This window comes from Diaphorina citri, unplaced genomic scaffold, assembly GCF_000475195.1.
Source record: "Diaphorina citri unplaced genomic scaffold, Diaci psyllid genome assembly version 1.1 scaffold394, whole genome shotgun sequence".
In the NCBI taxonomy this organism is placed as follows: Eukaryota; Metazoa; Arthropoda; class Insecta; order Hemiptera; family Psyllidae; genus Diaphorina; species Diaphorina citri.
In genome coordinates, this window is record NW_007377829.1 from 29095 (window position 1) to 46148 (window position 17054).

Consider the following 17054-nt stretch of genomic DNA (forward strand, 5'->3'; position numbering starts at 1 on the left):
TTTGAGTTTCGTTTATGTTTTTAGTTTGATAACTATGCAGCTAATAGGGAGCGCGCAGCGCGACCGTATTTTTTTTATTATTTTCTACAAGTTCGGCCATGCCTTTTCTACAAGTTTGGCCACGCCTCGGGATGAACTAGCGGGATTCCGGAGCGAAGCGACGGAATTCAGCTAGTATTACATATTCATCAACCTAAAAGGTGTACTGCTAATGCGTAACGTAGGTAAGTAGGTATGCGCAGATACTAAAAGAAAAAAAAATAATCTGCCCAAAATGAAGTTAAAATGGACCTGTAGACCCCGGGTATGTAGTTTACTTTCTACTAAACCTTTTTAGGTTTAATATTTACATTATCTACTAATATCCATAACTAATTAATTTATTCACATTATTGCATATTGGCGAGTGATCTTACTTATAACATGTTTTAATTCTCTTCATAATAGTTGTAGGTAATGTTTTAAATTCATCCTCATTTCAAATAATAATCTTGTCATTTACTTAATATAAGAACATATCTAACATTTTAACCCCTTGAGGTCCTTGGACAGCTTGGACTAATGTAAGATGTAATAGCGTTGTCAATAGAATATCCAAGTTATATCCTATGAACTGTCCATAACTATTATAAAATGGTTCCCCTCAAATTTGTACATTTTCGGGCATTTGAAGCCACTTGAAAAAAGATTTTTTTTTTGTCCTGCGCACAAATAAACATAAACTAAAAGGAAATTTTTTAGAATATTACCTTCCTTCTAAATAGTCCATCTCCTGAATGTCTTTCATTATTGAAATATACATTAATAACTTCAATTATATTATTATTTCATATTATTTACTTAGCTATCTACATTATATATCTAATTATTATTATAAAAATAAAATCTATTTATCAATAAGTAAGTATTTATAATACTATATTTGAAAATAGGATAATTACACACTTATTATTGAAATAGAGAAAACAATTAAATTATTTAATTAATTTAATTACCTACTTTGACATAATTATATGGCTTTTTATTATAACTTTATTCAACGCTCAGTAGCTTTTAGAATATTAGATTTTGTATATACATAAAAAAATACATTATTATTCAAACTACTTAGATATAGTAATGTCTATATTATTTTATATTTACTTTTTGAACAGTGTCCATTTTTGTATCTTTGCAAGTGTCCTCACCTTTTGTGTGTGATTTATGGTTGCGATTTAAGTTTTTTGCATGCTACCTAGCTGTTTTTGATTAGCATCCCAGACATTTAAATTCATAAGATTACATACATAATATTAGGATTCATAAAATTGTTAAGAGAGTTAAACAAAGTCAGAATAATTCACTTGTCTCTTCTTTCGCTAATTCCCTTATCTCTTCTTTCGCTAATTCCCTTGTCTTTTCTTTCGCTAATTCCCTTGTCTTTTCTTTCGCTAATTCCCTTGTCTCTTCTTTCGCTAATTCCCTTGTCTTTTCTTTCGCTAATTCCCTTGTCTCTTCTTTCGCTAATTCCCTTGGCTTTTCTTTCGCCAATTCACTTGTCTCTTCTTTCGCCAATTCACTTGTCTCTTCATTCGCCAATTCCCTTGTCTCTTCTTTCGCCAATTCCCTTGTCTTTTCTTTCGTCAATTCACTTGTCTCTTCTTTCGCTAATTCCCTTATCTCTTCTTTCGCTAATTCCCTTGTCTTTTCTTTCGCTAATTCCCTTGTCTCTTCTTTCGCTAATGCCCTTGTCTTTTCTTTCGCTAATTCACTTGTCTCTTCTTTCGCTAATTCACTTGTCTTTTCTTTCGCTAATTCACTTGTCTCTTCTTTCGCTAATTCACTTGTCTTTTCTTTCGCCAATTCACTTGTCTCTTCTTTCGCCAATTCACTTGTCTCTTCTTTCGCTGATTTGTCTCCTCTCTCTTCAGGCTGTAACGTCTCTGGTCGCCCTTGTCTTTTCTTTCGCTAATTCACTTGTCTCTTCTTTCGCCAATTCACTTGTCTCAATTCTTTCGCTGATTTGTCTCCTCTCTCTTCAGGCTGTAACGTCTCTGGTCCCGAAGGGTGCAACCTCTTCATCTATCATCTACCACAGGAATTTGGTGACGCAGAACTCATGCAAATGTTTCTGCCGTTTGGAAACGTCATCTCGTCCAAGGTGTTCATCGACCGGGCCACCAATCAGAGCAAGTGTTTCGGTGAGTGCAACAGAAAGGTTTCAGTGAAACAGTAGTGTTTCGGTGAGTGAGACAGAATTGTTTCGGTGAGTGAGACAGAAGTGTTTCAGTGAGTAAAACAGATGAAACTCAGGCTCTTTGAGAAGCTGTTTTTTACTTTCCTTATCCTATAGGAAGGAAAGTAATGTAATCGGGTCAAATTTTCGATGGTCAGTTTTTAGTGCCAAAACACGCCTAATAGAAAACATTTTTCTCTCAACATATTAGAAAACCGAATCTATCACTGAAATCTACTTTAACTATTGCTTCAGTCACAAGATTCAATGTTTTGAAAATTGAAATTATGTTTAGACATTACTCATGACAATGTCAATTTCCTTCAACATTTTGATTTTCAAAATAGCGATTCAACATCACTTGTCACTTACAAGTAAAAAACAGGTAATAGAAAACATTTTTCTCTCAACATATTGGAAAACCAAATCTATCACTGAAATCTACTTTAACTATTGCTTCAGTCACAAGATTCAATGTTTTGAAAATTGAAATTATGTTTAGACATTACTCATCGTGCTACAGAAGTACTTGATTTATTAAAAAATTGTTGAAATTTATTTTACGATGGTTAAGTTAATATTATTTGTTGTTATGTTGTTTTCTTTTCGTAATGTTATCGTTAAATATTGCACTTTTTAACGCATTTTTATTGCAATTAAAAAAAGAAATGCTGTGGATATCGTACCTATGTAGAACTATTGAAGTACGTGTTATTTTCCTTTAAGTACCTTGATATTTTATGTTAATTATTTATTTTTAAAGTCGTTTGTTACAAAGAGTCAGTATGGTACCTCAAATAGTTAACTTTGTATTACTTCACAAGGATGGTAAAGGTTGGTAGAAGTCCTACAATCCCCATTACTAATCCTATGTGAAGGAATCAGAGTTTTGTTTTAGAATCAAATTAATTAGATTTTGATTTCACCGGTGTTTGTAGCAGTTTCATTGTGTTTGTTATTGTTATTTTATTATTTTGTTCAATTAGTTAGAAACTATAGAATCTGCATTACGGATTACCTATTTGTGACGAAATTCCAATGGGACTTGGAAAAAAAAAAAATAATAATAATAAAAAATCCGCTCTTTATCAAACTGAAAATTGACCAGATTGACTATTAAAAAGTGACTGGGTAAATTATTACCTACATTTCTATAAATATAGGTTTATAAAATATTATAAGGATATTGTGTAAATAATATAACAAACAAAATCTGCAAACTATTTAACCTTACATGGTATTTAAGTTTGATTAAGGAGCGTTGTTCAAACAATAAATTTCAAGGATAACATTTCCTTTAATGTATACAGTAACTATTTCATTCATAAACATCTTTTTATTAGATTTCATCTTTTCTTTATCTACATTGTGTAAGTAAACGGTGCCCAAATATATTCTGTCCATCAGTGATAAATACATTTAAATGAATAACATGTTGTAAATAAGTATTCATTCATTTCTTTAGAACAATAAATACATACCTAATAGGTAGGTACACTTTCTTTTTCGAAACAAGTTACACTAGTTTCATTTTCACTTTTTTCCCATTAATTATCCCATTTGAAAATTTGAACTATTGAATTTCAATCTATTATTTTTTTGAAAAGATATGAAGCTATTTCAGGTGTTACACCCCTAAAATTTCAACTCCCTTAAATGTTATACCTATAGGAAATTCTTAACTAACTATGCTACCAGTTGAAAAAAATATGCTACCCGTTATAAAATAATGTTGATTCATCACAACTTATGAAATATAATAGTGTCCTACTGTAGAACACTAATTTCCCAAAATATCCATAGCAAAATAGTTGATCAATCTTCTAAGCCTGAAACGTCACTAATTATTTTCGTTGTTCAATTAAAATACTTCTTCATAATAAAAGATATGTATTCCTCCAAGTTTCAACATTTAAAAAACACTTCCTTAATTCTCTGTTTCGACTTGTCAATATAAAAATGATTGAATTCAGAGTCACACAAATTGTGTAATTAAACGGTGCCCAAATATATTCTGTCCATCAGTGATAAATACATTTAAAATAAATGAATAACATGTTGTAAATAAGTATTCATTCATTTCTTTAGAACAATAAATACGTACCTAATAGGTAGGTACTCTTTCTTTTTCGAAATAAGTTACACTAGTTTAATTTTCACTTTTTTCCCATTAATTATCCCATTTGAAAATTTGAACTATTGAATTTCAATCTATTATTTTTTTGAAAACATATGAAGCTATTTCAGGTGTTACACCCCTAAAATTTGAACTCCCTTAAATTTTATACCTATAGGAAATTCTTAACTAACTATGCTACCAGTTGAAAAAAATATGCTACCCATTATAAAATAATGTTGATTCATCACAACCTATGAAATATAATAGTGTTCTACTGTAGAACACTAATTTCCCAAAATATCCATAGCAAAATAGTTGATCAATCTTCTAAACCTGAAACGTCACTAATTATTTTCGTTGTTCAATTAAAATACTTCTTCATAATAAAAGATATGTAGTCCTCCAAGTTTCAACATTTAAAAAACACTTCCTTAATTCTCTGTTTCGACTTGTCAATATAAAAATGATTGAATTCAGAGTCACACAAATACCTGAAATCGTAATTAAATATTTTTTAATTAATTATTTATATGAAACGTTTATATTTTTATTTTAAGAGAGGAAAACAGATTTTTTTAATTAAATGAAAAATCAGTTGTTAACTTTTTTTGTTTTAAATTTGGTTAGTAATGTTATTTGGTTAGTAATAGTAATTTGGTTAGTCCCCGTTTCTTCCTCCCGTTATGGTCTACTTTAAGTGTAGGCATTTAAAGTAGGCTCCTAAATAATTGAATATTGTGAACTAAGCTACATAAACTGTTTTTCAAAACGACTGCTCTCAGCACAAGTTTTGCATTTGTATTTAATTAAAAAAAAAAAATAATAATAATAAAAAAAATATGGCTTTGTACAATATTTAGTTTTTGCCTAATTCACCCACAATATTAGGTAGAGGTAAATCGCTTTTCTTCTTTATTTATTTGCTTAGCTTTCCATCTCGAGATGAAATTGAATGGTAGAGAATGTACAGATTATTTAAACTCACCTACGACTATAAGCTATAAGCCAATTTTGACATTTACATAATAATATAGAGGTAAAGATAACGCTCAAGTTTATGAACCCACTTCAATATCAAGAGGGGTGATTTGTCAAAATTTGAATTTTTTGTTTCAAAATATCGATGTGACCAGGAAGTCTACGCCTTTCTAAAATCTGACCCTCATAATTATACGCAGCCCTTATCTCTTTCGCGAAGCTTTTTTTCTATTATTTTATAAGTCGTAATAAATATTTTGCATAGGTAACACTAATATTTTTTTACGGTTCTCTTTCAAGTAGGTAGGTATTTTTAAATGTACCTTTCAGTAATTGAATGCGTATCTACATACCAGCTAATGCTTACTGAACCAGAAAATATTAACATTTAAAATTTAAATATTTAATATCCTATTGGATCTATCTTTTTTCTAGAAATTACTTGATCTTTCTTTTAGCTATTTAGGGAAAGTCCATGATTTTAGTCCCCCCTTCATATTTTAGTATAAAATATTACTCACATTAATTTTAACTTTAAAAAATCCCTCAATTTCAATTCTTTTTAGTAGCTGTAAAACGAGTGTCTTGTGCAAAAAATTGTGTTTCAAAAGAACGGAAGAAGGCATTTCCAGTGAAGGCATGAAACATGTAAAAATGATACCTAATGGAAATGATGACATTATTGACATTCATATTCATAGTATTCATACCATCACCAGAAATTGGAAAGAAAATTTATATTTAAAAGGCCTGGCATGTAATTTATTAAATATTATACCTAAGAGTAGGTAATTTTATTGAGTATTTTGATCCACAATATACGCTGACACTTGTTCTTAGAGAATTGCTTCAATAGAATTTAAGAAAAAAAAAAAAAAAAAAATGTTAAAAGAATGAAACTTTAATGCTGAGTTCTTAGAGAATTGCTTCTATAGAATTTAAGAAAAAAGAAAATGTTAAAAGAATGAAACTTTAATGGTGATTATCTGATTATGATAAAGATTGGAACATATTTACTTAGGTACATGTTTAAAACTTATTAAACATGAATAATAAAGGTATGATGTTACAATTGGTAGATTTAGATAGCTTTTCATTATTTTAACATTTCTCTCTTTAACTATTTGCTTTTTGTACATATAACATATTTACTTACATGTTTAAAACTTATTAAATATGATAACATGTTAATCGCTCGTCATAGGCCGAAGGTAGATTATAATTAGGTAATGTGGTAATGAGTATGTACTCTCCAGAAAGGTATGATGTTACAATTGGTAGATTTAGATAGCTTTTCATTATTTTAACATTTCTCTCTTTAACTATTTGCTTTTTGTACATATATATATTTAAAAGGCCTGATTATACGTAAAAGGTCTGATTGCAAACATTAAATAAAGGATAAAATCACATGGCATGTAATTTATTAAATATCATTCGACAATTTTTTATAAATTAACATTTACCTCTAATTCTTTACAATAATGATGGATCTGATTTGGCATTTTCATGATATCGGATTCAAACCATTTTATTTTACTGTAAGATTCCTAAAATAATTAAGGTAATAGTATATTTTAAAGACCTTATACCTAAGAGTAGGTAATTTTATTGAGTATTTTGATTCACAATATACGCTGACACTTGTTCTTAGAGAATTGCTTCTATAGAATTTAAGAAAAAAGAAAATGTTAAAAGAATGAAACTTTAATGGTGATTATCTGATTATGATAAAGATTGGAACATATTTACTTACATGTTTAAAACTTATTAAACATGAATAATCGCTCGTCATAGGCCAAAGGTAGATAAGGTATGATGTTACAACTGGTAGATTTAGATAGCTTTTCATTATTTTAACATTTCTCTCTTTAACTATTTGCTTTTTGTACATATAACGCACCAATTTCATATTTTAATACATACTTGATTATTTACTACTATTTATTTTTGTATCATCATTAATTTATTCTAATTGGTTAAGCTTTCATAATATATCAACTTACTCATTACGTGCTAAAATGGTAGGTACTTTTTTATGGTATGTATTATAAATTTATAAGTAAAATATTGATTTTGGTGAGTGCTACTAGTTTGTTATCTTATTATCTAATAATTATTTTCCTTGCTAGACATTTTGTACTAACAATAGATATAAATCCGCTTATTAAAATAGATTTTAAACAGGATTAACTTATACCAGACCTATCCTTGCGTCAAAGCTTTACTAGTCCGAGAGTTGTACTTAGTTAGAGGAAGGACCCCTCCTATGGGACTTAAAAAAAGACATAATAAGGCTTCAAAAATTTGGTATTTCAAGGAATTTACTCGTCGCTAGACATTTTGTACTAACAATATAAATCCGCTTATTAAAATAGATTTTAAACAGGATTAACTTATACCTACGTTTCCTTGCGTCAAAGCTTTACTAGTCCGAGAGTTGTACTTAGTTAGAGGAAGGACCCCTCCTATGGGACTTAAAAAAGACATAATATAGGCTTCAAAAATTTGGTTTTTCAAGGAATTTACTCGTTTTTACAGCTTTCGATGCAGTTTCGATAGCCCAATGCCCTATTAATCCTATTATGTATTTTAAGGGGTGATGTAAATGATCTCAGCATTCTTTTCATTAGGATTTCTAGATAAATCACGGGTAAAACAGATTTGTTGGCCAAATATTCTTCAGATAGTAAACCTTGAGAAATAGTTATATTTATGTAGTATGTACCTATTAGTGAGTGAAAGAATGGGGCACAACCAAATGACAATTTTTTTCGAGATAGAGTCCTATTCCGATGTAAAAGTACCCAAAAAGTGCATTGGCGCACTCAGCCATTCAGTGAACAAACCCTATTTGTAAAGGATAAAGTTTGCCATGGGTCTGAATTCAGAATTGCAATTTGGCACTTACAAGGCAGGTGTGCTACCTTACAAATTAACCAAGTAGTGTGGCTCAGAGATATTTTTAAATTACAAAAGTAGAAAGTCTAAATTACAAAAGTGTCACTTTTTGTAGTATCAAGGTTCTACTCTATTTCCTTTGCAGTGAAACTAAAAAGCTGTGCAAGAAAATGAAAGTGGAGGTCAACCTACCATATGTAATCAAACATTACAAAGACGGTGAATTCAACAAGAACTACGAACGGAAGGAGACTGTGTCAGCATTTGTGAATTTCCTCAAGGATCCCAAAGGAGATATCCCGTGGGAGGAAGATGAATCTGCACAGGCTGTTGTACACCTGCCGACACCACAGGTAAACTTGAGAGACTTGATTTAAGAAAGAGACTTGATTTAAGAAAAAACTGTTGGTACTTATAATGGAACAACTTGTTCTAAGCTGACAGTCTGAATAAAACACTACTTAGTACTTATACTTATGTAGGTACTTACTTAGATAGGTACTTGCAAAAATTTAGGTTTTCTACATTGTAGTTTCTAGGTGTTTAAATTATGGTCTACCTTAAGTGTAGGCATTTAAAGTAGGCTCCTAAATAATTTAATATTGTGAACTAAGCTACATAAACTGTTTTTCAAAACGACTGCTCTCAGCACAAGTTTTGCATTTGTATTTAATTTTTAAATATTTTTTTATGGCTTTGTACAATATTTAGTTTTTGCCTAATTCACCCACAATATTAGGTAGAGGTAAATCTCTTTTCTTCTTTATTTATTTGCTTGGCTTTCAATCTCGAGATGAAATTGAATGGTGGAGAATGTACAGATTATTTAAACTCACTTACGACTATAAGCTATAAGCCAATTTTGACATTTATCTAATAATATAGAGGATAAAGCTCAAGTTTATGAACCCAATTCAATATTAAGAGGGGTGATTTGTCAAAATTTGAATTTTTTGTTTCAAAATTTCGATGTGACCAGCAAGTCTACGCCATACTAGCCCTTATCTCTTTCGCGAAGCTTTTTTTCTATTATTTTTATTTTATGGGTAAGTCGTAATAAATATTTTGCATAACACTAATATTTTTTAGAGAATGTACAGATTATTTAAACTCACTTACGACTATAAGCTATAAGTCAATTTTGACATTTATCTAATAATATAGAGGTCTAAAGATAAAGCTCAAGTTTATGAACCCAATTCAATATTAAGAGGGGTGATTTGTCAAAATTTGAATTTTTTGTTTCAAAATATCGATGTGACCAGCAAGTCTACGCCATTCTAAAATCTGACCCTCATAATTATACGCAGCCCTTATCTCTTTCGCGAAGCTTTTTTTCTATTATTTTATAAGTCGTAATAAATATGGCAACAGTGTCCATGTTGAAAACGTACAAACAAGTTGCTGATTATGTGAAAGGGGAAGCAACACTGGCTGTGATAAATTGTGTTGAGTGAGTGAATGATTTATTTGGTACTTGTGCAGAAGTCACATCCGTGGAATATTGCTACCAAAGGAACTGGCACAAACAAGCAGTGACCAGTGTTATTATAGGGTTAGGTTAAACGCAAGAAGGAGTTTCCACAATTGAAGCAGTGATAAGTGTTATTAAATACAAAAAGGGTTAGGTTAAATACAAAAAGGAGCTTTTCTTTTCCACGGACGTGACTTCTGCATAATTACCTTATTTCCTTTGCAGTGAAACTAAAAAGCTGTGCAAGAAAATGAAAGTGGAGGTCAACTTACCATATGTAATCAAACATTACAAAGACGGTGAATTCAACAAGAACTATGAACGGAAGGAGACTGTGTCAGCATTTGTGAATTTCCTCAAGGATCCCAAAGGAGATATTCCATGGGAGGAAGATGAATCTGCACAGGCTGTTGTACACCTGCCGACACCACAGGTAAACTTCAGACACTTTATTTTTAGAAAAAACTGTTGGTACTTATAATGGAACAACTTATTCTAAGCTGAAAGTCTGAATAGAACACTACTTATACTTATGTAGGTACTTAGATAAGTACTGCTGTAGCAAAATAATAAATTTTGCACTTTAATGTTGCTAGATTTTGGTCTTGCATCTCTTGGGTGCGGCACCTGTTGTTGATTTATCCATAATGATGTCTTGAGTGGTTATTTTTATTTCTTTGTGTGGTTGTATTGTAATATGAGGTACTTACCAAAATTTAGGTTTTCTACATTGTAGTTTCTAGGTGTTTAAGTTTTCTTGGTTAACTAGGTGATTAATTCAATCAGAAGATGGGGTTCACTGTAATTTTGATATTGCTCAGTTACCTTAATTTTAAAATGTTATTATTTTTATTTCAAAATAGATTTACCAAGTACCTAACTACTGGTATTACAAGTTACAGCTATTGATTTTTCGATTAAACATTGAGAATTTATTTCTCTCAACTGGCTATTTGGCCAGATATCTTGTTAATACCGATTTTAATATTGTCTTTCTATTTGTCTTGTCCTCAGGCATTGAACAAACTGTTGAAGAAGGAAACCAGACCTGTGCTGATCATGTTCTATGCTCCCTGGTGTGGATTCTGTAAGCAATTGAAACCAGAGTTCCTAGCTGGTCGTGATAACTTATAAACAAAGTACAACTAGTTTAATGCCACTGTAACCTATGCAGAATGTAAGCAAAAACAATTTCCTCAATAGATCAGTTGCGCTTACTTGGGTGGTGTTTCAAAGTCATAGAGCAGGAAAAATGAGGACCAACGGAATTTTCCTTTTTCTTTACTTCAACAAACAGTCACCTAGCCCTTACCATAATGATTATACGGTGAGTTTTTGATAAATGGTGTAATGATCAAAGATTTATAAATGGTCTAATAGTCAAAAATTTACAAATAGCCAAAGATCTACAAATGGTCTAATGGTCAAAGATTTATAAATGTCCTGATTTTCAAAAGATTTATAAATGGTCTAATGGCCAAATATTTACAAATGGCGAGATGGTCCAAGATTTATGAACGATCCAAGATTTATTCAATTTTATTTATTTGTATTATTAGGTCCAAGTAATTTTACCAATTAGGTCCAAGATTTATGAATGGCCAAATGTTTTGCAACATACAGACACAAGATAAAACAGTTATTCGTCGAGAACTGCTGCATTCAACATGCTATCAGGGTTGAATGGTAGATATTGCCCTAGGCAACATCTTGTCATTTGTTTGTAAATTCTCGTGTATATTGTGTACATTGAATTATAACTTATGATTAATTGATTATCAAATCATAAATTATTTGTGGTGAAGTAATAGCCTCTTCACAACTTATAACTTGTGATTATGAATAACCAATAAAGAGTCTAAGTAAATAAATTTGACCACTGGATAAATGACCTTCCTTGCTCTCATTTCAGGCGAAAGCATTTGTGCAATTCCTCGAAAGCAAAGAGCCGAAGAAGTTGGCCCATGTCGAAAAAGAACATCTCCTGGTCTTCTGGACTCAGCTGGTCCCAGAGTGCCTGGACGTTTTCGTTACTCCAGTTCCACTTGCGATCGACGAAGTACTCTAGTGTGGACGCGACCTTGCCGAGCTTTGTGTAGACGCTAGAGAGCCTGTGAGGAGAAGGTTTAAGGAGGGTTTTTTAGGTTGTTGAGAATAGGTATTTTTATTTAGAACTAGAATGGGACCTTACCCTGCGCAAGATCACCGATTTTGCTCAAATTTTAATAATAATAATAGACTCTTGAGTGGAAGGCAACCACTAGGCGAGGTTAACGCCTTAGGCGTTCTCTGCCACCTAACCCTTAGAGCTCCATTATTGTGTGGTCAAATTCTCAAATAATTGAGGATAAAGTTCCATACCTCGGCTGGGATCGAACCCACGCCCTCCTGTTTACCAGGCGAGCGTCATTTCAGGCAAAAGCATTTGTGCAATTCCTCGAAAGCAAAGAGCCGAAGAAGAAGGACGAATTGTAACCTTCACGCACACCTGGGTAGAAACCTCAACGCCAAGACTGAAATCCCTATCCAATCAGTAGTCAATTGAACTCCGAAAACCACAATGATTTCCGCGGTCTGACTTGGTGGGACGAAGCACTACCGTGTTCTTTAAAACTGCCATATGGAAGGACAGGCAAACGCCTCGAATGGTGAGTTATTCAACAATCGTGATAACTTACAAACAAAGTACAACGACCTTCACAAAGTACAACGACCTTCACACAACTACTTTAATTCCACTGTAACCTATGCAGAATGTAAGCAAAAAACTTCCTCAAAAGGCGAAATTATTCATTAATCTCGACCACTCACAATCTGACAAATAAGGAGGTACTCATTTGCTATTGTAGCTTTTTTATACTAATAAAGATCAGTAGTTATGCCAGCCTAGTTAGCTTAGTTGGTAGTGCGTCTGCCTTGTAAGCGCTAGGCCGCGGGTTCGATTCCCGCCAGTGGCGTAGCGTGGTCTAAATTCAAGTGTAGGGCGTGTAGGGCTCATGCACAGGTCTACCAAGTCCTATCACAGTACATGCCATGCCATTAATATTTATGGGCATTAGAGTGAACTTTTGAGTTGTATGGCCGCTATACACGCCATACATACACGCTACGCCACTGCAAACAAAGTACAACTACTTTAATGCCACTGTAACCTATGCAGAATGTAAACAAAAACAATTTCCTCAAATGGCGAAATTATTCATTAATCTCGACCACTCACAATCTGACAAATAAGGAGGTACTCATTTACTATTGTAGCTTTTTTTATACAAATAAAGATCAGTAGTTATGCCAGCCTAGTTAGCTTAGTTGGTAGTGCGTCTGCCTTGTAAGCGCTAGGCCGCGGGTTCGAGTAGTTAAAGAATAAACTTTGCATGTCAACCCACCACGTTGATTTGCAAAGATTCCCTGTGTACTTTCTTGGCCATTTTTCAGTGGCCAATGGTTTCTTTGATTTAAATTTGATCCCAAGGTTAATTAGTTTGAAATTTTAAATTGAAATCAGTTTGAAATTTTAAATTGAAATCAATTTGAAGTTAAATTGATGCAAAAGATAAATCCTTTGGCTTATTTATTATTATGTTAAGGCGGTCTCTTCCTGATCCCTTGTGTGCCGCGTCCATTTTAATTTAGGACTATTGCATTATATAGTTAAACAATAAACTTTGCATGTCAACACACCACGTTGATTTGCAAAGATTCCCTGTGTACTTTCTTGGCCATTTTTCAGTGGTCAATGGGTTCTTCGATTTAAATTTATTGATCCCAAGGTTACCTAATCAGTTTGAAATTTTAAATTGAAATCAGTTTGAAATTTTAAATTGAAATCAGTTTGAAATTTTAAATTGAAATCAATTTGAAGTTAAATTGATGCAAAAGATAAAAATTTTAAAATTGATCCCAAGGTTAATCAGTTTGAAATTTTAAATTGAAATCAATTTGAAGTTAAATTGATGCAAAAGATAAATCCTTTGGCCTTGACAAATAGGATGTGTCCAAAGGCATGTGATGTGTTTCAATCCACTCGACTCCATTCTGTTGGTAACAAAAACAATTGTTTGTTTTTCTGTGCAGACTCTCAAAGATGAAGCTGTATTGGCTGCCATGGATTTGAATCGCTATGAAAACGAGAGAGTGCAAAGCCGATTTAACATCACTGGATTTCCTACAACACTCTATTTTGAGTACGTATTTTCTGGTGATATTTATTAAAGTGAATTATTGGTATCAAGTATCGATGATATGGTACAGTCTGGCTGGGGAACGTTAAACAAGGAGGACACCAGCCCCCTTGCTAAAGAAATAGTAAAGGTTGAGTGCGAAGGGCATCCACTCGTAAAAATTTTGTAGCAAAAACCAAATCTCAGCCCAAAGCAATCACACTGGGGCTGATTGGACGGAAAAGAAATTATTGGTATCAAGTATCGATGATATGGTACAGTCTGGCTGGGGAACGTTGAACAAGGAGGACACCAGCCCCCTTGCTAAAGAAATAGTAAAGGTTGAGTGCGAAGGGCATCCACTTGAAAAAAATTTGTAGCGAAAACCAAATCTCAGCCCAAAGCAATCACACTGGGGCTGATTGGACGGAAAAGACCGACCCCGTCTGAACACGGGAAAAGGCGAAGAAGAAGGTGCGAAGTCAAAAGTAAAAAAAAAAAAAAGACGGAAAAGGCCGACCCCGTCTGAACACGGGAAAAGGCGAAAAAGAAGGTGCGAAGTCAAAAGTAAAAAAAAAAAAAAATGAAGTTCCACTTCAAAAAATGTGAAGTGCATGTTTTTGAAGTCGAAATTTCAATAAAACGAGACAGACAAACTGAAGAAAAAAGCCGCTAGATTGAAACTTAGCGCTTACTTTGTTATTTCATCCAGGTAATTTCATTCTATCTTATTTCGTGCTTTTCTATTTGAATTTTATCTATTCTATTGTTTGTCCAGGAACGCAGAAGTGAAGTACGTCTACGAGAATGGAAATGCGAAGGATAAGATCATCGAGTTCGTACGAAATCCTCAAGCTACGAGCGAAGAGGTGAAGAAGAAGGAACAGGATTGGGCTGATACCGAATCTGAAGTTGTGCATTTGACCGATGATAACTTCGATTTGGTAAGTGAATTCATGTAGTGAAGTAATTTTATTTTTAGAATATTAAAGTATTTGACACCAGCTTAGTTAGCTTGAAAGGTAGCAGCTTTGTAAGCACTAGGTCGTGAGTTCGATTCCCGCACCCGGGACAATCTTTATACTTAAAAGGTTCTTTCGCGGAACGGCTGCCTTTTTCTATTTTGTCCTCTGCTCTTCGATTGTTACAATGGAGGAGTTGCAATTGGGAAAATATTGTTGATAAAAGGTCGATTCCTACGTAAAAAGTTGTAAAAAATCCAAATCTAAGGTCAAAACTCCGAAAAAGTAACTTTAAAAGGTCGAAAATCAATTTTTAATTGCCGTTCTAATGAAAAAGTTCAAAGAGTTGTGACGTCAGATTTCACGTCAAAATGCGCGGAAACGCTTGCGCACAAACAAACGAAGCGGAAGTCATGAATTATGAAGTCATCGCCTACGGGAGCGTATGCCGTGACGTCAAACTTTACGATTCACCGGTATTTCTTTAATCGATTTATCTCGGTATCTAGAAGTGGTAGAAGAAAAAGAAAAGTTCCGTTGGTTCTCATTTTTCCTGCTCTATGACTTTGAATTTTGCTTTTCCGACATGAAACACTTGATTATTTATTTAACTTTAATAATTTTTACTTATTTAACAATTTTAAATAGAAGTTCCTTTTTTATTACCTACGTCTGATTCTTTTCCTTTCTTTTTTAGAATTAATATTTATTTGTTTTCCTATTTATTTGTAATCCTAATTTTGCATTGATTATTTCATTTTTGTTTAGCATTTTTTTTAAACATGTTTTCCTAGAATATAAAATATTTAAAACAATAAATAATTATTATTATCTAGTTACTTAAGATTCGATTTATTTACGAAATATTATATTATTTTAAAACTATAAATAACTAGGTATTATCATGTAGGTAGGTAGGTATCACCAATTCTGTACTTTGGAGGCAATTGTCTGAGTTTGAAATTTTCAGAACGATTAATGAATAAAAAAAAGTACCTATCTATAATATAGTAAAAATCAATACCTAATTCAATGTTTGGATGGAAGATCTGCTTTAAGACCCCTGTTCCTTAAGAGCTTTAAAAAAAAAAACTCATCGATTGTTTTGAAAAATTTTAATTGGGGGGCTTGGAAACATTATAGGTAATATTATCTACAAAAAAGGTACCTATTAGATAAATAAAATGCCTGCTATAGATAAGTACAGAATTGCCTATTTTACTACCTATTCCATACAGTTATTTAATTTACCGTTAAATTTATTGAAATGTACTACATTCATAATAAAAAATAAACTATTTACCTATTAACTTTAAGGCCAATAATAAAAGTCGAAGTGACACTCTATCCTTTGATTATTTTAACATCGAAAGTTGATTAAACATAACCAACTATTCATTACACTATGATAATATTAGTAACATAAATTATATTAATCATATTTAATTAAATAAAATACACATTATTAATGTATTTTAAAAAATACATAATTCTCTAATTTTTTTTCTTAAATTTCTTTTCCAGTGTTAAAGGTCTTTTTTTGGGGTTAAATGTCACTTTAGTGATCGGGGTTTTCTATCCTTCATTCGGCCACAAGCTACCCGCCTCCTCACAAAATTACAAAACCTGAGTGGGGCCTAGAAAGGCCAGAAGCACGTGTTTGCTTAGATTGTCACTCATTCGATTACTAAACACGCAAAATGTTGCTTAATTTTAGTGATCCATGGAGAAAAGTTACCTTCAATGTGCTATCACCGCTGACTCTATCCATTCTAGATTACAAACAAGTCCTTGAAAATTTGAAATTTAGGTTTTTGCAAAACTTTTGTATGAACGCCGTATAAAGTTCTAATTATGCAATCTGCAACATTTTAAAATGGTGGTGGTGTCGCTTTTACCAACTGTTCAAACGTATGATCATGTCACGCCTGAGAATTCAATTATCAAGGTATGCAAAGCGCCATACATTCAAGGAGGTTGAAAATCGTTGGAGAAGTTCTTCATTTGAAATTTTGGTGTGCCACTTTTCCATTTGTTTACGTTTTGAACATCTTGTCAAAAAACAAAAACACCGAAAAGTCCGAAAACACGGAAAGTTCCAACTTTCGAACAGTTAAACAGTTTTTAAAACTTAAAAAGCCCTACATTCAGTAATTAAACACGAAAGATACCCATTTTCTTTTCGATAATTAACTCGGAAAGTGCGTTGTTTCAAAAACACCGGTCGATTTTCATTCAGGTCGCT

General features: G+C 32.4%; 2 protein-coding genes across 2 annotated transcripts in view; one reads left to right on the forward strand and one right to left on the reverse strand.

Annotated features, from left to right (window-relative positions):
* LOC103508394 (CUGBP Elav-like family member 3) overlaps positions 1 to 8590 on the forward strand; it is a gene marked incomplete at its 5' end in the record, with an annotated part of 37637 nt that extends 29047 nt beyond the window's left edge. The window contains 2 exons of the mRNA XM_026823006.1: positions 2022 to 2214; positions 8359 to 8590. Of these exons, the coding sequence (XP_026678807.1) occupies positions 2022 to 2214; positions 8359 to 8590 (425 nt within the window). The remainder of the gene's footprint in view (positions 1 to 2021; positions 2215 to 8358) is intronic.
* A 3057-nt stretch (positions 8591 to 11647) lies between these two features.
* Positions 11648 to 17054, reverse strand: part of LOC103508395 (fatty acyl-CoA reductase wat-like) — a gene marked incomplete at its 3' end in the record, with an annotated part of 74442 nt that continues 69035 nt past the window's right edge. The window contains exon 7 of the mRNA XM_026823007.1: positions 11648 to 11798. Coding sequence (XP_026678808.1) covers positions 11648 to 11798 — 151 coding nt within the window. The remainder of the gene's footprint in view (positions 11799 to 17054) is intronic.